Source organism: Phocoena sinus, chromosome 4 (genome assembly GCF_008692025.1).
Source record: "Phocoena sinus isolate mPhoSin1 chromosome 4, mPhoSin1.pri, whole genome shotgun sequence".
In the NCBI taxonomy this organism is placed as follows: Eukaryota; Metazoa; Chordata; class Mammalia; order Artiodactyla; family Phocoenidae; genus Phocoena; species Phocoena sinus.
Window position 1 is genome coordinate 35,471,477 of NC_045766.1, and position 23,710 is coordinate 35,495,186.

At 35.9% G+C, this 23,710-nt stretch overlaps 1 protein-coding gene across 2 annotated transcripts; it reads right to left on the reverse strand.

Moving 5' to 3' along the window:
• Window positions 1-271: 271 nt before the first annotated feature.
• SLC33A1 (solute carrier family 33 member 1) lies at window positions 272-23,575 on the reverse strand. Of its 2 annotated transcripts, XM_032630927.1 has the most exons (6): window positions 22,343-23,575; window positions 9,967-10,157; window positions 5,856-6,040; window positions 5,464-5,581; window positions 2,898-3,113; window positions 272-2,208 (listed from the first exon to the last, which is right to left on the reverse strand). In XM_032630927.1, exons 1-6 carry the CDS (start codon window positions 23,115-23,117, stop codon window positions 2,041-2,043), a joined length of 1,653 nt encoding a protein of 550 aa, XP_032486818.1. In that variant the 5' UTR covers window positions 23,118-23,575; the 3' UTR covers window positions 272-2,040. The 2 variants fall into 2 exon arrangements, with proteins under 2 accessions (XP_032486818.1, XP_032486819.1); XM_032630928.1 differs by lacking the exons at window positions 5,464-5,581; window positions 9,967-10,157 and having other exon boundaries at window positions 22,343-23,516.
• Window positions 23,576-23,710: the final 135 nt, after the last annotated feature.

Genomic DNA, 23,710 nt, shown 5'->3' on the forward strand with positions numbered 1-23,710 from the left:
GGCAATGTGAGCTTCTTAATCCAAAAGTTAAAAATCAAAATACAGGGCTGCCCTGCTGGCGCAGTGGTTGAGAGTCCGCCTGCCGATACAGGGGAGACGGGTTCGTGCCCCGGTCCGGGAAGATCCCACGTGCTGCGGAGCGGCTGGGCCCATGAGCCTGCGCGTCCGGAGCCTGTGCTCCACAACGGGAGAGGCCGCAGCGATGAGAGGGTCGCGTACCGCAAAAAATAAATAAATAAATAAATTAATTAATTAAAATACATTTCACATATGAGAGTTAGTAGGTTTTCTTTATTCATGTAAACATTTTGATTATAATACATGACAAAGGACAACACACGTGACAAAGTACTGTAGTCTATGGTTTGGGATGTCTCTAGGACGATTTTCCAGGTGATTCTTCAGGATCTGACAGTGATGCCCAACACAGGCTTTCCAATGGCAATGCATGAGTTCTAGAAGCCACTGCCTCTATCTTTCTTCAGATGCTGAGTGCCATTTTCTCCCACCCATTTTATCCTCCATTACTTATAAAAACCCCACTCTAAAATTCAACCTATGTTATAAAATTAACAAAATCAAACATTAGTATGTATTTTCCCACAAAGATAATAATTATTAAATAAGAGTCAACTGATATGGGGACATATGTATAACTGATTCACTTTTGTTATAAAGCAGAAACTAATACACCATTGTAAAGCAATTATACTCCAATAAAGATGTTAAAAAAAAATAAGAGTCAATTTAATATCTCTTTTTCTCTAACTTTTGAAGGCTTTATGTAATCTCTAAAGAGTCCGAGTACCATACAATACAAAATATGCAAAGAACCTTATTACCAGGTACACATAATATGTTGGAAATTGCTAAAGTACTCAAAAGCTTAATTCTCCTGGGATAGCAATTCCCCACTAGAAACTACAGTTTACAAACAGAAGGTTGTGTTTTAATAAGAGGAAACATAGTACCTGATTCGGTATAATTGTGAGAGCTTTTCTCATTAGTACAGTGCTTAATTAAGAAATCTTTTTCCAACACATTATTTGTCAAAGGCACAAAATGTCTTTGTCTCTGTCTTCAAAACAGTTTCTAAAATTACACTATTCATTTAAATTTTTCTTAATCAGTAAGTTTTACTGTTTTTCTCTCAATAATAAAAAGAAGACTACTTTAAGAAAAATGTTTAATTTTTATTTTCAAAACTTTGCCATGAACATACATACAACATTAAATTTGAACCACTTGTGAGCTGTCCATGTGCCATGAAGCACTTATGACAAAAAACCATATGTAAGCTTTACGGTAAAATTAACAAGGAATCAAAATATCTTCCAAAAGGGGGAAGGGGGAGGGGAACCAATAAAAGTCATAGCTTTCATTTTATAAAAAATAGTTTGAATAATCTTCCTATAAGTCTTTAATGCTTACAAAAGCAGGAAATACATTTAAAATAGTCTTTTTAACACAGATTCATTAGCACAATGTGGTTATGGTCAGAAAAATTAAAACTAAAATGGTTTTTCAATAGTTTACATTCTCTTCTCAACAAATTCCACAACAAATTCAACCAATTTACAATTCAAAATAAGATTTAACTGCCAACAAGGCCAAACTAGTTGTAGTTAGTACCTGAATATCAAGCTCTGTTCCATTTAATATATTTTACCAAACATTTTAATATAGCTCAATGATAGGTACTGATAACAATACTTGCTGCATGGTTGCCACCCATGACTACTGCATTGCAGGTTAAAACATGCTTTGGTCAGTAAATTAAAAAGACATAAATCAAATAACAAGATCAGAAAAGTTGTTTTAATACGAATTTCCTGACCTTAAGTAAACTTTAAATACATTGACAAGGAAAAGTATATTTAAATATACAGAGAGGTCCCTATATTTTTAACCATTTGACATTTTATATTAATAATTTCCTGTTTAAAATAATACTTTATACTCCTGTACACTGATTATCATAACTCTCTGAGTTAAAACTAAACTAGAGTTACCTTTCTAGAATGTCCAGTAGTGAATGCATTATTTGCTTCTTTTGCACTTCCATGAAGATGGTCCTTCATCCTGTAACTTTTTAAGTTTTGGACCAAGACAGAACCACCAACCAAATCCAATAAAAACACAAATAATGGACTCCACATAATAACCATCCAGTGCTGTAACACATGAGCCACCGAGTTTTTTGCAAAGCTGTAAAAATAAAATTATAATATCAATAAATACCCCACAATTTCAAAATGGAAGTATTCAGCAATTTACATGTCTCTACTTTGTTATTTAAAGGATTAATCAAAATATACTTTTGTTAAAACATTTAATTCACTCCAAGTGACAAAACAAGTTAATGCATCTTAATCTCTCTAATGCTACTAACAGTATTAAAAAGAATTTTCAGCTCTTGCTGTAAACAATATTCATTTTCAAGATATAGCTTTTCATATTTGGAAATGTGAGGAAATTTCCAAGGAATTTACTCTAGAAGTGGGTTATTGTTACTTTGAAATAATTTATCAACAAACTACTAACCATTCAGTTTTACCACCATTTGTTATATGAATAGCCAATGGAACTCTCCTTCTTATATCATTATATACCTTAGCTATTAATCATGCATTTATTAAATGCCTAGTGTATAAGGACAATGGTACACAAGGTGAAGGAGAGAGAGACTGCTCCTCCCTTGCTGAGAAGCAACTTCAAGTGAGCTTCACTTACTGATGTGAGTGTGTTTATACCCTCAGTTATGATGGGAAAGAAAAAGCTATTAGAAACTATGGGCAGGTACGATTTTAAAAAGATGTAGTACTTCTAGAGGCAAAAACGAGGAAATTAATATCTTAATATTACCTTAACATTATCTAAAATTGCAACATACTTACCTCAACAGCATCATGTGTTCGGCAATTCTGGTTTGATGCTCCTACACACTCTTTCACTGTGAGGGGATCTACCAGCCAAAGAGCTACTGTAGAAGGCCAGTTTCCTCCCAGGTTGGACACAGTATTTAAAAGGGTCATATATGTTCCGCCAATAAGTGGATCACTAACCTTCGCATTGAAAGCCATTATGGAAACATACATGCTATACAATGTAACCTACAGGGAAAATGTAAAACATCTTCAGTACAATTAGACTCTAAAAAGCTATGGTCTAAATTAAGAACATTGAAAGCATAAACCAGAAAATTAATTTTCATGACTCTTATTAAACTCAATCAACAAACATTTATTGAGCACCTACTACAAGCCAGGCTTTAACGTCTGGTCATGGCAATACAAAGATGAATAAGACACAGTCCCTCTGTGCCCTTGAAGAATTTATTCTAAGCTGGGAAAATAGGGAATAAATAATTATGATGAAATGTGGTAAGTATTGAAAAAAGAAGTACACACATTGTGCTATCAGAGCTTAAATATATGGGAGATTAATTTTATCACAAGTAGTCAAGGAAGGCTCAACTGAGAATGACAGATGAGGTAGTATTGAAAGATCCATATAGTAATAAGCCAAACACTATATTTATACTATACCTAAATATATCATATGTGTGTATAGTATATATTATACATATAAGCACTCAAATATTCAAAGGGAATATGAATATATAATTATATGTATATAATTTTCTTATATATAATTCAAAATTTATGTGACAAACTAAAGAGAAAAATCTCCTTGAGAGGCAAGAATTAACCCTTCATTTAGGAACATGAAAACAACCCATGTTTCTAAAATAGAATTCCTTTGAATACTGTTCCATGGGATGTTCATAGAAAAAGGAGTTCCAAAGTCAAATAAGACTGAGAAACACTAAGTTACACAAAATTATACTGTAGGCCTCCTGAAAGCCTTTAGAATATAAACTTAAGGGCAGGGATTCTGGCATGATTTATTCACTGTTTTATTTTAGTACTTACAATGGTTCCTGGCATGGAATAGGTGTATTCACTTAATATTTGCTGAAGGAATGATTAAGATGCTACATAAAGAGGGGTTATGTCATGTATCATTTCTCAAATTTACTTGGCCTTGTAATATTTTTACCACAAAGCATCTGGTTTTCTGAGTTTCGATGACTACACTTTGGAAAATTCTCTAATGAAATCCAAAGCCAAACAAATGATTTTTGGACAACTGCCTCACATTTTTCTTTACTTACTCAAGAAGTGAAGCATTACTAAGCTAAACTACTTCTCTTAGCTTCAATTTGGCACATAGCATTAACTATGTGCAAAACAGAAAAAAAATTATATTTGACACCTTAGCCTCAATGTTTTTACATACAGCTAGTCAGACATGATCCACTACAGAATTCACCTAAATGATATAAATGTATGCAAAAAATTACTGAGGTTAACTGGTAGTCATATTTTTAGGTTTTAGTTAAAAACAGTGAGGAGTTGGTAAACATAATTTTCAAAGAGTTTAAACTAGGTACTATAGATCCAAAGTGAATCTGAAACACACATTAGCAATAACTGCAACTGAGTCCCAAAGGTTACTACTGGGCATCTGCCATTTATTTGAACCATTTATTCCCAGGGAAAGAAAAACCCATTCTGCAACAGCAGCTTGGGTGAGACTATGGAAAAGTGGAGATCAGTTCTTTTGGGGATTACAAACATTTAATAAAGAAAAAAAAAGCAGATTAACACCCAGCTTCCAAAACCACAAAGAGTAAGTCATAATTTTTAATACAGGGAATTCCCTGGTGGTCCAGTGGTTAAGACTCCATGCTTTCCTGCCAAGGGCCTGGGTTCAATCCCAGGTCATGGAGGGAAGAAAGAAAGGAAAGGAAAGGAAGGAAAGAAAGAGAGAAAGAGAAAGAAAGAAAGAAAGAAAGAAAGAAAGAAAGAAAGAAAGAAAGAAAGAGAAAGGAAGGAAGAAAGAAAGAAAGGAAAAAAGAAGAAAGAAAGAAAGAGAGAGAAAGAAAGAAAGGAAGGAAAGAAGAAAGAAAGAAAGGAAGAAAGAAAGGAAAAGAAAGAAAGAAAAATTTAATACAGAATCTAAACCAAAAACCTGGGACGTATAATCTAGAAGCTGTCATTATTTCTCAATACTTTCAGAAAAAAGAAAATATTGGGACTAGAAGAAGGAAAGAATCCCAAATCTAGGGATACTTAGCAAGGGTAGAATTCTTAATTAACTTTAGGATAAATTCTGAAATGTAACAAATATCTGTTGAATGAACAAAAGAAAAAAAATGAAATGAATGAAGAAGAAACTTTCTATGAATAAAACTCATTAAAATAAAATCCAAAAAATAAAAATATAAAAAATAAAATCCACAAGGTTTAAAGTCCACTGTCAAAGAATTTCTTCAGAAACAGATTCATGCTTAAATCTTAAAATTTATTATCATCATTTTAAGGCAATTGTAGAAGAACTTCTTCTTTATTTTACATAGGACAGTTTACTTCCTGGGAAAAACCATGGCAAGCTTACCTGATGTAACGCATAACTGAGCAGCACTATAATATAGTAATATATAGGGAATCCCCCTTGATGTTCTACTTTAGGAGTCCACCAGACCAGTAGAGCATATTCTAATCCAAGCAATAATCTATAGAAAAAGAAAGAAAGGTGGAGCTGACCTCCATTTTAGGTTAAAAAACAATAACAAAAACAGAAATCTGTGTGCCTACCATATGAAAGAAGCCTGTATCTAAAACCTGTTAGGAAGTTAAAAAGAGATAAAAGTGCATATAAATGATACTGAAGTTAAAGATGTTTTTCAAGCCTTTTTCCATATATACTCTATACACAGATATTAGTGATACTGATAACCGCTCCTTATTTAACCTCTCTTATTTAGTAAGGTTTCATTTCATTTTTACCTGTAGGGCATGGCTTTGTAAAATATGTTTAGTGGCTGGGGACCTGCAGTATATTTGCTGATAATCAGAGGCAATATTATTTGCAAAGGAACCATTGGAACTGCCAATAAGGCTAAATGTTCTTTGGGTACTCCCTCTTCTACCAATTTCAGTCCTGTTACTGCATCTGCTGCTGAAAAACCAATCTGCAATATAAAAACAAAAAAATATTTTAATTTGTGACTTATGAAATATTTTCCTCCAAGCATATGTAAGTAATTTAAGAACCTCAGTCTCATTATTGACCCATGCCAGTTACAAGTAAGTATCATATTATTATATCTGGTACAGCAATCAAGTTACGGAGGCACACTTTGCCCTTATGGTCTACTAACAATATGAAGTAAAAACAAGTGAAAATTCAGCACTCTTAGGAACTGTAATTTTAATTACAACTAAATTTCCATTTCAAAAAGTTCTATATCTTACAATAAACAGAGTCCAAGTCCAAACCTACTGATTTGTATATTTTAAGTTTAAAAGAAAAGCCTTTGACTCCAAATAAATCTGGTTAAAATGAAGCATCATTGCCACAAACCATACACATTTTTGATGATTTCTGACTGACAACAAAATTTCCAAAAAGTCACCTAGCTTTTCAAAAATAATTCTGAGAAAACATTATATCTAAGAGGTTGAGTTAAATGAGGGGTAAGAAAAGGTATAGTTAAATTAATTCTTAAAAACAACAAAAACAAATAAGAATGCTAAAAGTAGTGGGTAAAAGTTTGAGGTGAAATAAGATATTTAGATAGTCTCAAAGTATTTCCCCACAAATTAGTTTTTAATTACAAAAGGAAAAATAGTAACTTTGCAATGGATTAACAAGGTAATCAAGGTTAACAACAATATTTAATGGATAAAGGGACATGATATGGCTCCTGATATAATTCCCTGAAGATGTCACAGTATTATTTCTATGATATTTCTGACATAAATACACAGCACGAACCTAAACATGAAGAAACATTAGACAAACATAAATGGAAGGCCATTCTACAGAATAACTGGTCTGTCTTCTTTAAAAGTGTCCAGGTCACCACATACTACTATGTATAAGGTAGATAACCAACAAGGACCTATTATATAGCACAGGGAACTCTACTCAATATTCTGTGACAACCTATATGAGAAAAGAATCTAAAAAAGAATAAATATATTGTATATGTATAACTGAATCACTCTGCTGTACACCTGAAACAAAACATTGTAAATCAACTATATGCCAATAAAATAAAATAATAAAATTTTTTTAAAAAAGTGTCCAGGTCGTGAAGGACAAAGAAAGGCTCATACTAACTAAATGCAATGTGTGATCCTGAACTGGATCCCTGACCAGGAACAAATAAAGTTATAAAGGCTGCTCTGGGGACAACTGGTGAAATCTGGATATGCACTGTGATTAGAAAGTAGTACTATATCAATTGAAATTTCCTAATTTTTTATTAAGTTGTGGCTTTGTAAGAGAAAGTACTTGTTTTTAGGAGATACATACTTAAGGTATTTACAGATAAAGGGACATGATATGTACAAACTACTCTCAAATACTTCATAAGAAATATGTAAAATAGCACAATTAACAGAATAAAGAAAGTGGAGCTAAATGTTAAAAATCACAGAATTTAGATAAACATATATGGACATTCTTTCAACTATACAAGTAAATTTTCAGTAAGTGTGAAAATATACAAATAAAAAAATTTTTTTAATGATAAATATTACTTTAAATACTTTTAGATACTTTAACTTCTCGGAATGGAGCCAAAAAGCAAATTTCACATAAAAAATTAAAGGTCAGAGATATTTCATTTAAGTCCAGAAAAGAATTTCACTTATACTTAACAGATTCTCTTTGTAAACATTAGATATACAAACCGACTTCAACATTTACTCTGTCTTAAAAGTGGTACAGGAGATATTTGTAATACGCATATCTAATAAAAAAACTCATATCCAGGATATATAAAAAATAAAACTTCTACAAATTTAAAGAGAAGGGTAACTCTGGATATTCAAATGGCCAATAATCATACGAGAAGATGCTCAACTTCTTTAGTCATCAGGGAAATGCAAATTATAACTATAATGAGATGCCACTACACACCCACCAGAAAGGCTAAAATTGAAAAGACAATACATGTGGTTTCAAGGCTGCGTAGTGATTAGAACTCCCTTACAGTGCTGGTGGTAGAGAAAACTGGAACAATGACTTTGGAAAACTGTTTGGCAGTATATACTATGCTTTTCTTAATGACCAGCAATTCTAATCCCAGGTATTTACCCATCAGAAATGTTCACCTATGTTCCCCAAAAGTAATTTACATGAAAGTTCATAGAAGCACTATTAATAATAGTCCAAAAGTAGAAATAACCTAAACATTTGTTGATAGAATGGATAAATTGTGGCATATTCATACAATGGAATATTATAAGCAATGAGATGAACAAACTATTGCTATAAATAACAATATGGATAAATTATACAAATATGATGTTGAGTGAAAGAGCACAACAGCTAGACATAAGAATACATACTGGATATTCCATTTATATAAAACTCAAAAGCAGGGAAAACTAATCTATGGTGTTAAAAGTTAGGAGAGATGTTACTTTTGGTGAGGTTTACTCTACAGGGGGAACATGGGATTCTAGACTCTGTATTTGAAGCAACTCCTTATACATTGCTGGTGACAGTATAATTTATTATTAAAATCTTTTAAAAAGCAATTTAACAATCATATTCACTGATCCGTTAATTGCTCACTTAAGAATCTATTGGAAGGAAATATTCAGAACACCAAAGAGTTACACACAAAAATATTCACTAGTGCATTTTTATAATTAAAACACATGGCAAATTAAATATACAACAATAGAAAAATGAGTACATTATGGCAAATTTATATACTGTGACAATTTATAGCTATTAAAAAGTATATTATAAAATATTATTTAATGATACAGGAATATGGAATAAGACAATGACAAAATAAAAAATTATACACAGTATGATTCAATTCCACTTTTAAAGTATTTGTGTGTATATAAATATATTAATATTAATTCTTAATTATAATTAATGCATTAATTATATATGTCAAGTTTATGTACACACATGTGCATGCACACACATAGGGGAAAAAAGGAGGCTGGAGGGAAATATACCAAAAATGTTATCAATGGTTATCTCTCAATGGTATAGTTAGATAATACTATTATTTTCCTTGAAACTTTTAGCATTTCTAAAGTTGAACCTTAAGTTTAAACCTTCCTAACATTTCCTAAAAATGTAACCCTCCTTATCCTTAGAGAGGAGGAAAAACTCAGTACTTCAAAACAATGAGGCTGTAATTTTTACTTTAGGGTTATCAAAAGATAGCTGTGAAAGTGTTTATGTTGATAGGTTTAAATATAATATGAAAATCCTATAACTGATTTTATATTTTAGGATATTAATTCCAATACTAGCAATAGTTCACTATAACAAAATATACTTACCTTTCTTCTAACATAATCTCTTTAAAATGTTTTAGAACTATCAAATTAAGACATCTTAATACAGAAAACATACAGAATTCTTAAAAAGTCACCAAAACCCCCCTTTATTTGATAGTATATTTCCTTCTAACATTTTAAAATAATCCAACTGATTTTTAAATGGACTTCTAGTAATCATACGTTTCCATATCTTTGTAAATTACATTCTAAGTAAATAATTTTAATACCTTTGACATTAGGTATATACTCATTCTAATAGTAGAGAGCTATTATTTTTTTAAGGTATTCATTTCCATTCCAAGCATTAATATCATTCATTTAAAAACTCACATTTATTAGAAGTACTTCAAATTGGCATAATTTTTTTCAAGATCTTAAGACATTTAGCTTACTTTGAAGTTATGTTCGATTTGATATCATCACACCTTTTAAAACACATTTAGTAAACAAAGTATATTAGTTTTTATTGTTAAATTCTAATATTACTGGAAAGGGACTTACGAAAAGGCAACAGAAGTATTCCATGATATTGTTATTGTAACAGAATGGGGAATTTGCTTTATAAATCTCTTACCTTTGCAGTTAGAATCAGAAGGCAAAATGTCAGAACTGCAGGCATTTTTATGATTGCAAAAAGCAGCTTGTAAGTATCTGTGATCCCTTGGGTTTCTTCTTTTCCTACTGATACTTCTTTGTTTTCTTTTTTCAGAAGGGCAACTAAAGTTGTTGTTATCAAAAATATAGTTCCCCAGAAGAAAAGGAAGTCTGAAATTAAAAATGTTTTAAATCTATAATTAACCTTTGAAATAGCATGTCTTCATTGATACTAAATAATTCTGTACACAACTTTTCCTCAACTAAAATGTTAAAAAAAAAAAAAATGAACACATAGGGCTTGTCATGTTCAAGGCACCAGATGAGGCACAGCAGATGAATAAGACAGTCCTGTCTCTGTTAAACATACATTACATAGACAGTGATACTTAACAAGGAAAGGGTTTAGTGGATTGAATGAAATAAAAGTTACCAAACTGTGACACCTGCTGTGTCACTTTATTCAAGGAAACTGCTTAAGGGCAGGAGATGATTTTCATATCCCATAAGATCCATCTTAAGTCATACTTCTTAAGCACTTAAACCATTTCAGTTCTTTATTAAATTTTGACAACTTAAACAACAAACAGATGATCATTTACATTAGATTTTCTGCCTTTTGTTTTTAAACTTTGTTTTTAATCTGTTTAAGAATAACCTTCTCTTTCAATACTATGATACATAAGTAATTTTCTTGTACTTGTAGATGCACAAAAAAGACACATGAAGAGCACTATTTGGGTTGTTTCAGTGAAAGATGCCTGGGCCGTTAGCCCACATTGCAAACAAATTAAGCGGAGGGAGTGAATAATGTCCTGGAAGATTCTGCATAACAGCTAAAAATAATAGTAATAATAGAGGCACCATTTCTTGAGTGCATACCACGTGCCATAAATGTGCTAAGCATCTTACACGTATCATTTCCTTTACTACGATAGTACAACAGGGGAAGTTATTACTAGCCCCAATCTTCAGATGAAGAAGAAGGCTGAGAGGTTACATTGACTGATATTACATTTTAAGTCAGTGTCTCATACAACTGATTTCAAAAACTTGTGTCTCCTTAACCACCCTAAGAAATGCATCTTATTTTGTCTCTATAAAACTTTCTCCAATACCTGTTTTTTTTTTTTTTTTTTTTGCGATACGCGGGCCTCTCACTGTTGTGGCCTCTCCCATTGCGGAGCACAGGCTCCGGACGTGCAGGCTCAGCGGCCATGGCTCACGGGCCCAGCGGCTCTGCGGCATGTGGGATCTTCCCGGACCGGGACACGAACCCGCGTCCCCTGCATCGGCAGGCAGACTCTCAACCACTGCGCCACCAGGGAAGCCCCAATACTTGTATTTTATGCTACATGTAATGGAGTTGAACCTTTTTATTATTTAGTAATTCCTATATTATGTTCTGATACTTTTCATTTTCAAGATTATTACTCTATTGTTTCATGGCATCTCTAGAAATATATCTCCATGAGATATGTACTTTGTTTCATATTGAAAAGTATAAAATTTACCTTTAAATTCCTATGTGTGTATCCTATGGTTATCCGCATGTATTATTTTTCATTATTCTAATAAAATTTATTTAAAAAAAACAAAACTTAGTGGATAACCCTCAGTTTCTTCATCTGTAAAATAAGAGGAGTTCCCTAGAAAATCCCAGATGTTTTCTAGCTCTAACATTCTAAAATCATATTCAGTTTTAAATGGGTTTGCTTTTTATTTTATTGCTCATGCAGCATAACTGACTGTTCATGAAGCCTAGTCACCTTTTTCCAAAAAAAGGTCTACCATTCTTGAGTCAGGGTTTCCTCTGTATTCAGTCTTGCTCGGCTGCTGTGCTGGGTCACTACAGCTTAACTCTCACTTACGATGGAGGCAGACAGCATCATTCATTTAGATCAACTTCCCTCATGCATAGACCAAATTCACCTTAGTATTTAAATGTTCCTTTCTTATAAGTTATTTCATTTGATTTTTGTAGTAAACACGTGAGACAGGCAAAGTAGGCATTATTATACTATGCAGAGACAAGGAAAAGCTCAGAATATTTAAACCTTTGCCAAAGGTCAAATTATTAACAGGCAGAACTTGAACCTAAATCTTCTGAATTTGAGATTCATACTCCTTCCATTATTTCACAGTGCCTATATAAAGACTTTTTAAAATTAATGTTGAATTAAGAATCTATTAGAATTGGCTAATTATGTAGTCTCCACAAGCCTAACCAAAAACAAGGCTCTGCTATTCAAATTTTGCAAATTAAAGAAGCTAAACTGCTTCAAACACATACAGAAATTTGTATTCTGAGGTGAATTCTTTTCTCCATAATGTGAAATTTATACAGATGGTCCCCAACTTATGAAGGTCTCACTTGAGATTTTTCAACTTTATGATGGTGTGAAAGCGATATGCATTCAGTAGAAACTGTACTTTGAATTTTGATCTTTTCCCAGGCTAGCGATACTCAGTATGATCCTCTGTCATGATGCTGGCAGCACCAGCACAAGAGGCTTCCCTGATGGCGCAGTGGTTAAGACTCCGCCTGCTAACGCAGGGGACATGGGTTTGAGCCCTGGTCCAGGAAGATCCCACATGTTGTGGAGCGACTAAGCCCACATGCCACAACTACTGAGCCAAAAATAAATAAATAAGAATAATAAGTTTTTAAAAAACGTTAAGTGAAAATTAAAAGTTTTCAGTTATATACTACTTTCAGCAAAGAAATTTTTTAATTTGCTTAGTATACACTCCCATTTTTTTTTTTTTTTGGCTGTGCCACAAGGCTTGCAGGATCTTAGCTCCCCGACCAGGGATTAAACCCCATGCCCCCTGCAGTGGAAGCACGGAGTCCTAACCACTGGACCGCCAGGGAATTCCCTATTCTCCCTTTTTTTTTTTTTTTTTTTTGCCGTACGCGGGCCTCTCACTGCTGCGGCCTCTCCCGTCGCGGAGCACAGGCTCCGGATGCGCAGGCTCAGCGGCCATGGCTCACGGGCCCAGCCGCTCCGCGGCATGTGGGATCCTCCCGGACCGGGGTACAAATCCGTGTCCCCTGCATCGGCAGGCGGACCCTCAACCACTGCCACTGCGCCACCAGGGAAGCCCCTATTCTCCCAATTTTAATGAACAAAATCTTCATCTGAATTTAAACTCCGTGATACCAGTACCAAGGGAAAAAAGATTAAGAACAAGTTAAACAGGTCTCAGTATTGTTTGCAGATAAGATTATTTCTAATTTCTTTGTGCTTTGAGGGTAAGAAAACAGTATGAAAGAAAGAAGAAAGTAGTGACAATAGGTCATTCAGAGCCCTCATTCAAAGGCTTTCCATTGCTCACAGAGACTGAAGTAATGGCTCAGAAAGAGAGGCTTAACCACTGCCAGAAAATGTATTAAGATTTATGAATGCCATTACCATAAATACTATTATTAGACTATTGGCTATTGTTTATTAATACTGCTTGGATCCTACAGAACAACCATAGTCTGATATACCAACCACTAAAAAGATATTATTAGCAAGAATAATCTAAATATTTCATTATTAACATTCTGGTTGATTCTGATTTATATATTTTATCTGCAAAAGCATTGTGACATATATATGTATGATCAAGATGTCAGAGCTGATGTTCAAGTTTCTTATACACAATTTTGTGCAAAGACCTGTAAGACAAGTTAAATATTCTGAAGTGGCTACTAGATCTTACCTAATGCTCCAATGAGTGCAAAAATTAAGAGCATGTAACAATGCACCAGTAATAAAAAGGATATAATAGCCAGCACCTGAGCTCCTATTACGCCAAAGCAAGACACAGGACAGGGCAATAACCTTCAAACTCACTCTCCAAGACAAGCATTATTATTCCTGTTTTATACTCAGTGAAAGAGAATCACAAACCAGGAAGTGCCAGAGGTGGGATTCAAACTCAGATCTGACTCTAAAACAAGAATGTTCTTCATTATACTACCCAGATGCTCAGAAACACCTACTGCAAGTAGGCTGTCTTCCTACTAAACAGATACACCTGAGAAAAAAGGTACTTCTTGTAGCTCCAATCAAGAAGTCTGCAACACAGACACTTAAGAATACTTCTTTGAACTGGTTACTTATACTCCCCCCTCCCCACCTCCATCTCCCCATACGGTGGTATGCCATAGGGTATGCAAATCAAACATGGTCCATCTTCCTAAACAGTTCATTTACTCAATAACTTAGAAAGAAACATTTTCATGAAAAACATATATTATAGAGAAGGCAAAATTTCCATGAATTTTAAAGATAAAACATAAGATTTCAAAAAAATTTCAAGCTTTCAAGGCTTTGGACCAAGCCCCCAGACCCTTCGTGGTACAGGTTCATTCTCTTCCACCATCAGAAGAGGTAGAAAAATTAAGAAGCACCGTCTGATACAACCATCCTTGGCTCAGGACAGGTTCTCTCTCTAACTCTCACACTATGGAAATGAACTTTAGTCCTTCAGAAGTCACAGGAAAACAAACTTTCAGTTTCTGTTCTAAATAACCCTCAGGCCTTCCTTTCATCTTGCTTTCAGTACAGCTTTCTCTACTTCACAAGTTAGAGCATGAAGGGAATTTAGACACCTATCATCAGTCCACTGCTCTTTCACAATGGAAGAAACTGAAATAGATATACCATGTATCTGGCCCTGGGTCTCCAGGTAAGTCTTAGCAAGAAACAGAATTTTCTTCTATGTCACAAATCTCTCCCTTTTAAACATTTGCTCGAAATATCTATACTGAGGAGCACTCCCAGAAAACTCTGTTTTGATTATAATACAATATAGTCATATCTTATTTGGGGATTAGATTTTTGAAAGACAGCATGCAATGCAAAAATTAACTAAATACAAAGCTAATTTTGAAAGCTTCCTAAGAGTTTGGTTTTCCTAACCCCTTAGGAAGGTGCCATCTTTAAATCACATACTTTTTCATTAACTCCAACAATGCCAGGTTCTCCTCTGGGGTAGAAGAAATGGTTTCTTCAATCAAGCGCTAGATTAAGCAGCTGTCTGACTAGCAAGATCCCTGTTGTCCCAAAACACTAGACTTAAACTCAGCCCAGGATTCAAGACTGAAGCTGAGAGGCCAATAGATTCAATGCTCCCACCTCATGCTAAATCTGGGGCCTGTATCACTGAATAGATGGAAATGAATCACTCTTTCCATTTTTTAAAATATGTTCAAGCCAAGCACAAAATCCATTTTAATTAAACATGTATGACATTATCTCTACTCTGATGCTATGATAGGAGGTTCTTGCATTCAGCTTTTGTACAACCTACATCCTGACACCCCTAAATCACTTTTTGTAAGCTGAAAGCTGAATTCAGACTTTTATAAAACAGCTGACAGTGAGCATTCCAAACTATCACACGAAGAGGCAGGGTTCATCAGAATAGCTAAAATGAAAAATAATGGTAACATGAAATGCTGGCAAGGATGCAGAGAAACTGGATCACTCACATATTGCTGGTGGGAAGATAAAATGACATAGCCACTCCAGAAAAAAATTGGGCAGTCTCTTTCGAAGGTAAAAATGCACTTAACGTAAACAAGCATTTGTACTCTTGGGCATTTATCTGAAAGAAATGAAGACTTATATTCACATAGCAATAGCCAAAAACTGGAAACTACTCAAATTGCCTTCAATGGATGAGTGGTAAAATATACTGTGGTATTTCTAACAAATGGAATATTTCTCAGCAATAAGACTGAACAAATCACTGATCCATGCAACAATTTGGATGAACCTCAAAGAAGTTATTCAGAGTGAAAAGAGCCAACCTCCAAAGGATACATACTGCATGATTTCATTTATGTAACATCTCTGAAATAACATAATTATAAAGATGGAAAACAGATGAGTGGCTGCCAGGGATTAGGGATGGAGAAGAGGAAATGGGTATAGCTGTAAAGAGGCAACACAAGAGTTTTGTGGTGATGGTACAGTTGAGTATTTTGATAGTAGTGGTGGAGGTTATATAAAGCTACACGTGATAAAATTACATAGAGCTACACACGCGCACACATAAATGAATATATGTATAACTAGTGAAATCTAAATAAGCTCTATGGATTGTACCAATGTCAATTTCTTGGTTTTGATATTGTACTATGGTTATGTAATAAGATTTTAACAATGGATGCTAGGGGAAGGGTGCATGGACTTCTCTAAACATTTCTCTGCAACCTCCCGTGAATCCATAATTACTATTTAAATAAAGTTTTTAAAAACTAATGGGAAATTTAAGAATGCAAAAGTTCTACGACTGTACTAGGAATAAGAAATGTAGGTCTCAAATACAAGACAATATAAAATATCTAAAAAGAAAGAAATCTGTAGGTGTTTTGAATCATGTATTCTGTAGCCTTAACTGATGATGATTGGACTTCAGCTATCATGTGTTCAAAAGTAAAGGGAAGGAAAAAAAAAAAAAAAAAAAAAAAAAAAGTAAAGGGAAGGGACTTCTCTGGTGGCACAGTGGTTAAGAATCAGCCTGCCAATGCAGGGGACATGGATTCAATCCCCGGTCTGGGAAGATTCCCACATGCCGCGGAGCAACTAAGCCTGTGTACCACAATTACTAAAGCTGCGCTCTAGAGACCGCGAGCCACAACTACTGAGCCCGCATGCCACGACTGCTGAAGCCAGCGTGCCTAGAGTCCGTGCTCCGCAACAAGAGAAGCCATCGCAATGAGAAGCCCGCACACCACAACGAGTAGCCCCCACATGCAGCAATGAAGACCCAATGCAGCCATAAATAAATAAAAGTAAAGGGAAGAAATTAAATTAAAAATATTTTTCTTAGATAACACCAAGAAATAGAAATTCTGTAATGGAACAAACATCTTGCTTTTTGAATATGCACCCCATCCTTAATAAATGTTTCAGCATGCATACTCACATATAAAATACATACTTGTATTGACACATACACAATTCTATATATAAAATAGATAACTAATAAGAACCTACTGTATAGCACAGGGAATTCTACTCAATACTGTCATGGTCTATGTGGGAAAAGAATCTAAAAAAGAGTGGATATATATATATGTATAACAGATTAACTTTGCTGTACACCTAAAACTAACATTGTAAATCGACTATACCCCAATAAAAATTAAAAACAAAAATATGTATTTGTGACCTCCTATACTAAGATATATAGATATAGTAAGATAAAAACCCCACATTAAAAAAATATGAAATAATAAAAAGAATGAAAAGGACATGTATAAAATGCAACATTTATCCAAAATTGTATTTAAAAGAACAGGTGGAATCAGGGGTTTTATATTTTTCATTTTTTAAAAAAATAAATTTATTTATTTATTTTTGGATGCGTTGCATCTTCATTGCTGCGTGAGGGCTTTCTCTAATTGCGGCGAGTGGGGGCTACTCTTCGTTGCGGTGCACGGGCTTCTCATTGCGGTGGCTTCTCTTGTTTCGGGGCATGGACTCTAGGTGCGCGGCTCAGTAGTTGTGGCGCACGGGCTTAATTGCTCCACGGCGTGCGGGATCTTCCCGGACCAGGGCTTGAACCCGTGTCCCTGTGTTGGCTGGCAGATTCTTAACTGCTGTGCCACCAGTAAAGTCCTTATATTTCATTTTTAATTTCCTAGGAAAACATCTTGTATTAGGTAAGTCTATTTTGCTTTCTCCAATTAAATTATAGTTTTCAGGAACACTATAAATGAAAGTAGGAGACTGTTTGTAATTAGTGAGGTTCTGACTGTTTTGTTGATAAATTTACATAGTAAAGGCTAATTCAATTGGCCTCCAAATAAATTTCAATAAAGTTAGAAGTGAAATTCAGAGTAAGACATATGCCAAATAAAATCAAATACTTTTTTGGTTTACAGTGTATTTTGTAAATTGGCTTTTATGCACCCCATCCACAAAAGATATTCTACAGTTCTTTACTGGACAAGGAAAGCATACAGTACCATTTCTCCTTTGCTTTGTTTTAAAAAGGAAAAAGGCTTTAAACCTTCTTTCTGGGGTATGGTCTCCAGTTTTTAATATTTAATCTCTCCTGAATCTAGTAGCCCCAGTATTCCCAGCTATCTCACTTTACTACTAGGGCCCTAACATTTGAAAAGAAGTTCACTTCTTCCTTTGTCTATACTGAGATGTGAGATCCACCAGATTTATGAATTTGTTCCATTCAAGGCAAAAATAGAGTGAAACTCAAGGACTGTATATCATATACTGTGTATGATATTTACCCAGGGATTAACTTGTAAGGTAATGGATTCCTTTAAAAAATTTTTAGAAATCTTAAGTAATTATACAGTAAAACAATTTTTTGGTGTACAGTTCTATGAATTTTAACACATGCATAAATTCAAATCATTACAGAACAGTTTCAACACCCCCAAAACTCCTTCATGCTATTTATTTCTAGTAACCTTCTCATCTACAACCCCTAGCAACTACTGATCTGTTTTCTATCTCTATAGTTTTATCTTTTGAGAATGTAAGGGAATGTTTCAAGCCTAGATTTAGATGCTAAAGAATGTATTACAGTCTATATAAGAATAACTGATCTAGAAATGGGTCAGTTAGTTCTGCCCAAATTCTAAATAGCATTTCTAGTCACGTAAAATATATTAATGAGTACTGCTTCAGAAAGCAAGACAAAGAAATTTGTCACTAAGTCAGAATTAATGGTCCTGCTTTCTTCCTAATTGAAAGCATGAATATCATGAGTCTCCCTGGTGGTCTAGTGGTCAGAATTCAGCACTCTCTCTCTCAAAGCATAAATGTCTTAAAAATAATGTTTTTACTATTATTATCATCAGTTTGATTACCTTCATACTTAGAGCATCTGTTTTTTCAAAGCATCATTTCATTTTTCTCTGATTTACTCCTATATGTGCAGGCCTATCTAGAGATAAACAGATTCATAGCTCTAATATGTTTGGCCCTTTTCTCCACTATCAGACTATTCTGCTCCCTGTCTCAAAACCCAAATATACTGCTCCCATGCCAATCACTTCTATTCATTATTGTTACCACTGCTTCTAATTTTTTTTCCCCGTTTTTTGGCCATGCCATGCATGTTATATGGGATCTTAGTTCCCTGACCAGGGATCGAACCTGCGCTCCTGCAGTGGAAGCACTGAGTCTTAACCCCTGAACCACCATGGAAGTCCCTACCACTACTTCCAGACGAGCAGGCCTCGACTACCAGTTCTCAGGCTGGATCTGGCCTAAGGACATATTTTATGATTCTAGCAAATGTTTTTACAATGAGAAAATAAAAAGGGAATTTCCAGCTTCTCCTGAATACTCATAATATCTAGCAATCCTGGGATCCTACTGCCACAAGAGAACAATTTATTGGAGTTGAAGCTACCCGCCTTTAAAAGGGAATGAGTTTTTCAGGTCATCACTGTCCCCTCCGATACCTACAGTTCTGCACCAACTCATCATTTTGGTTTGCAAACCTGCACTATAGACTATAAATTCCTTGCAGGCAGAGAATGTCCAGGTTTTATTCATCAAATTGTAACATCTATCACATGACCAGTACCAAACAGGCATTCAATGCTGAGTAAATGAATGACATGGGTCACTTTAAAATCAAAATAACAACACAACAAGAAACCCTTAGTCTGTCACTTCTGGGCATCTGGCATTCTGGGAGCATGTTGATGCGTTTTAGACATCAGCAGTCAGTGCTGATTTCTCTTATAGAAAAGCCCAATCAGCACATATTATATTCAGGTTTTGAGGCTTTTTATTTTTGAAGTTTTTCCTAGTTTCCTACCAAATGGAGGAAAATCACCAAATAAGGAGTCAGGAAACCTAGGCTGTAGGTATATCTATCTCTACCTCTAACTAGCCAGTTACAATTTCCTGATCAGTTTCCTCATCAGTAAGAATGAGGAACTGAAATATATGATCTTTTCAAGGCATAAAACTTTATGTTCTAATCTCTGTGTCCTACTGGGTTACTCTCACATTGCTTGAAGCTTAAAAGGTTATCTCTTTTTGCTACTAAAGATCCTTGAAAACCAAGGGGGCAGGAGCAAAAAAAGGCTACCTCTGAGTTAAGGACTGTTCTGTATCCCTGAAGGTACCAAAAAGCCAATCTCAGCATAATCAGGGTTTTCTTTCTAAGGGACTGTGTTTTCATCCTCTCCTTCCTGTTCTAAATTTACTATTTAGATTACTGCTTTCTAGATGGCAAAAACTGTTCTTTCTCAATATATTCTATCTCTGTGTATCTGTAACTCAAAACAAAGTGCTAATAACAGAATGTATTTCAGAATTTTAAAAAATAATTATGCCTCTTTTAAATTTCATTTTGTAAACATCTGCCTCAGTGTTTGCCTCTTCTTTTATTACCTAAGCAACTGTATTTCCTTCATGATTCTTTCTGTGCTCTCTAAATTCCTCAAAGCCACTGGTTACTTTAGTTATACTAAGTTCCAAAAAAAACCTATAAATGTGATATGTACAGTCATACAAAGGAGAATGAAAATGCAGGACTCTTCAACTCTTAACTTATTAAAAAGTAAACTATTTTTACAATTTCCTGCAGAACAAAGTTCAAATTCCAGAACAAACAGCCATTCAAAATAATAAATCAGTGTAAATAAAAATCCAGTGGCTCAATTTTGATCTTCCCATAGGGGAACAGTTAATGGCATTCTCTGGAATGATATTTTATTAATCACTCTTTTATCACACTTGTGAGAAAGCTCTAATTTACTTAGTAATTTAGTTTCCATAGTCTCTTCAATCTTGATTTATTTATTGAGAGTTTCCCATGTTAAGTAACACATCATCCTATTAGCCCTTTTTGGTGATATGAACAGTCCCAGTAAAAAAGGAAAAGCAAGACACATAAAAAAGCAACGATGCATTCATGAAGTATTTGTAAGCAGAGAATTATCCATATAGCAGGAGTGGGACCCCAGAACACTCAGAGACAAACCTGTCTAGGTGCACAGCAATATCTCTCAACCATTTTTGGCCGTAAACCAACTGAGGAAAAGTATAACTATTATTTCATCAGTAGTAGTGGCTCACTGGCAGTTTGAGGAGGTAGAAAGGGGATCACTTATAGGATGTAGGGGTGTGGAGGGGCTGTATACGATTTCAGTAATACAGTTGGGAATCCCTTCCTCCCTTCCCTGAATATTATGATATAGGCCTTAAACTTCCCTCACCACACACCTTGCCCTGACATTTACCCTATTGGGAATCCCCTAGTACTAGGAAAATGAGAGAAAGTTTAGCTGTTTAAACTTCAAGAGACAGTCACCTAAATTGATCATCACTACCAGAATGAAGAATTCGACTATATTCCCAGTGTTGGTCATTCCTGATATTGGTAATTTTACTGTTTCTCAGTTGTTAGGAAAGTTAAAAAACAAAACAAAACAAAACAAAAAACCAGAAAACCTTACCGGGCCTTGTATTGTGCTCATGCAGAAAGAGGGGGAAATCTGTAGAATTTACACCCAATTTCCTACGGGATAAACTTTAAACTCTTACAGCAACTAAAGAATTTGGTCAACAACCTTTAATTTGGTCACAACCTTTCTTTCAGCATCATTGTCCAAAATCAGGCCCCACAATGACTGCTTCAGGCACTTTGAACACTGCATGTACTGTCTTGTATCTTTCTGTACTTTGCTGCTTCATTGCATTTTCACCTGGTGTTTTGTGCATTCTGGAACTCTACTTACCCATTTCATGAAATCTTGTAATTCAACAACAGCAAATGCCAAGCCTGACTGGCAAGTTCTTCTTGTGGGCGGGACTTGGCTTTAATCATAGGAGGCCCTTTGAACCCTGTCACTTAGCCTGCTCATTAATGTTTAAATGAATTAACCCTGTTCTATTCACCAGAAGGCTAGATGAGGGCTCTTGGTATAAGGGTAGGGGTAGAAATGGGCCAGAAAACATGGAGCTAGAAACCTCAGTCTAACAAAAGACGAAAGGAAAATTCTGAAATAAGGCCGGGCTCATGTCTTCACACTAGTCAGTCTTCTAAAAAATGTGCATCTGAGTATTATTAGGCAAGTGCCAAGGTATCCCTAGACTCAGAGTTTTGTTTGCTATGACACAACAATGTTTACTGGGTTGCCTTCCCCTGCTCAGTTCAGAATACTGATCAATTATGATTGCTCTAATGTAATCATTCTGGCTGAAGCTCATTTTAGTAGAACAGAAGACTTACCTCGGATTATCTCCCATAAAATGATTTCCAGTACATTAAATAATGGTTCCTTCTAACACCACACACACTGTCGAAAGGATTCATAAACGTACAATAAACCTAACAGCATAATAAATTAAATACACTACCTGAAAGAGTAACGATTCCCCTGGGTTGAGGTTGAAACCGCAAATATTTGTTACAGAAGTCGGCAGATTCAAGGGCCAAAAACAAAACATTGCCCAAAAAGTAACCGGCTGTTTGGCCCACTGAATTGCAAGTAGAAGCATAACCCACGTTTTCCCGGGATAACATGGTTAACGCCCAACCATCCACAGCGATGTCCTGAGTAGCTGCCAGGAATTCAAACAAAAAGAATGTCACAGTGAGAGCAACCACATCGGGGGTTCTGCCATCTGTATTTCCGAGCAAATGGTCCACTTGAGTGGAGAGATATATCATGAAGAGTCCCAGTATATACTGTGTAGGGACAAGCCAAGATTTGCGACGACCGAAGTTCCTAAAGTAAACCGCATCAACCAACGGGGCCCAGAGCAATTTGAGACTGAAGGGCCAAAAGACAAAACTGAAGAAAGCTTGATCTGTATAGCTAACGTTTTTGCTCTGTAAAATGAGTGGGATGCTTCCCGCCAGGCCCAATGGAATGCCCTGAAGCACGTAAAGAAAGAGCAACAGCAAAATGCTGCTTAATTCCGCCCGGCAGCTCCGTGGGGGTTTTGAGAAGTCACTAGCGCCGATATCCCGCAAAAAAGCTTCTTGGTCCCCTTCCCCGTCAACCAACTCCGGATAATTATCATCCCAGGCGCCCGGCGGCAGAGGACCGCTCTTCATATCTAGAGAGTGGTTAAAAGTCCCTGGCCGTCGTTGCCGACTGCTATCCTTGTGGGAGATGGTGGGTGACATATCAGAGACGATGCAGAGCCCCGTCTGTAGGAGGCCAGGGCTTAGCGTCTTGGATCCGTCTAGTCCCAGGTCCTAGGCTGTCCCTCTGGACCAGGGTCTCGATGGCTCAGGGAGGGGGGCAGGGCGCGGGTTGATAAGGGCACCTCTTATTGCGGCCCTGAGTGCTAAAGCCGGGAGTCAGTCCCCCGGCGGGAGGCCCAGGCGATGCCCAGGTAGATGCCCCTTGGAGCGGCGTCAAGGAGCCTGAAGGAGCCCCCCGAGCAGCCTCGCCGGGGTCTGGGCTGGAGGAGGGGGCCGTGGTGCTGCGATGGAAACGGGCCCCTAGCTGCGGCGAGACCAAACAGCCAGTCTGCCGAACCACCGCCTGCTCTAGCCGTCACCAAAGCGGAAGCCGGTACTTTCCCCACGGGACTACAGAGATACCAGATAACTTCCTGTCTCGCGCTTCAGGAAGTAGTCCTAGTCTCAAATGAGTCCTCAGCGCGCCTCCAGAGCAAGCCAATCTGGAAACGGTCTCCTGGCCAAGTTCGGAAACAATGCTCGGTAGGAACCCGCAGCCCCAGGGGCTGGGACCTCATGGGAGGATTAACGCG

Coding starts and splice junctions, on each gene's coding strand:
- SLC33A1 (XM_032630927.1), bottom strand. CDS start 23,117: ATGTCACCCACCATCTCCCACAAGGATAGCAGTCGGCAACGACGGCCA. Junction 5,582..5,855: donor TACAAAGCCATGCCCTACAG/GTAAAAATGAAA, acceptor CTTTTTCTATAG/ATTATTGCTTGGATTAGAAT. Junction 2,209..2,897: donor GAACACATGATGCTGTTGAG/GTAAGTATGTTG, acceptor TTATTTTTACAG/CTTTGCAAAAAACTCGGTGG.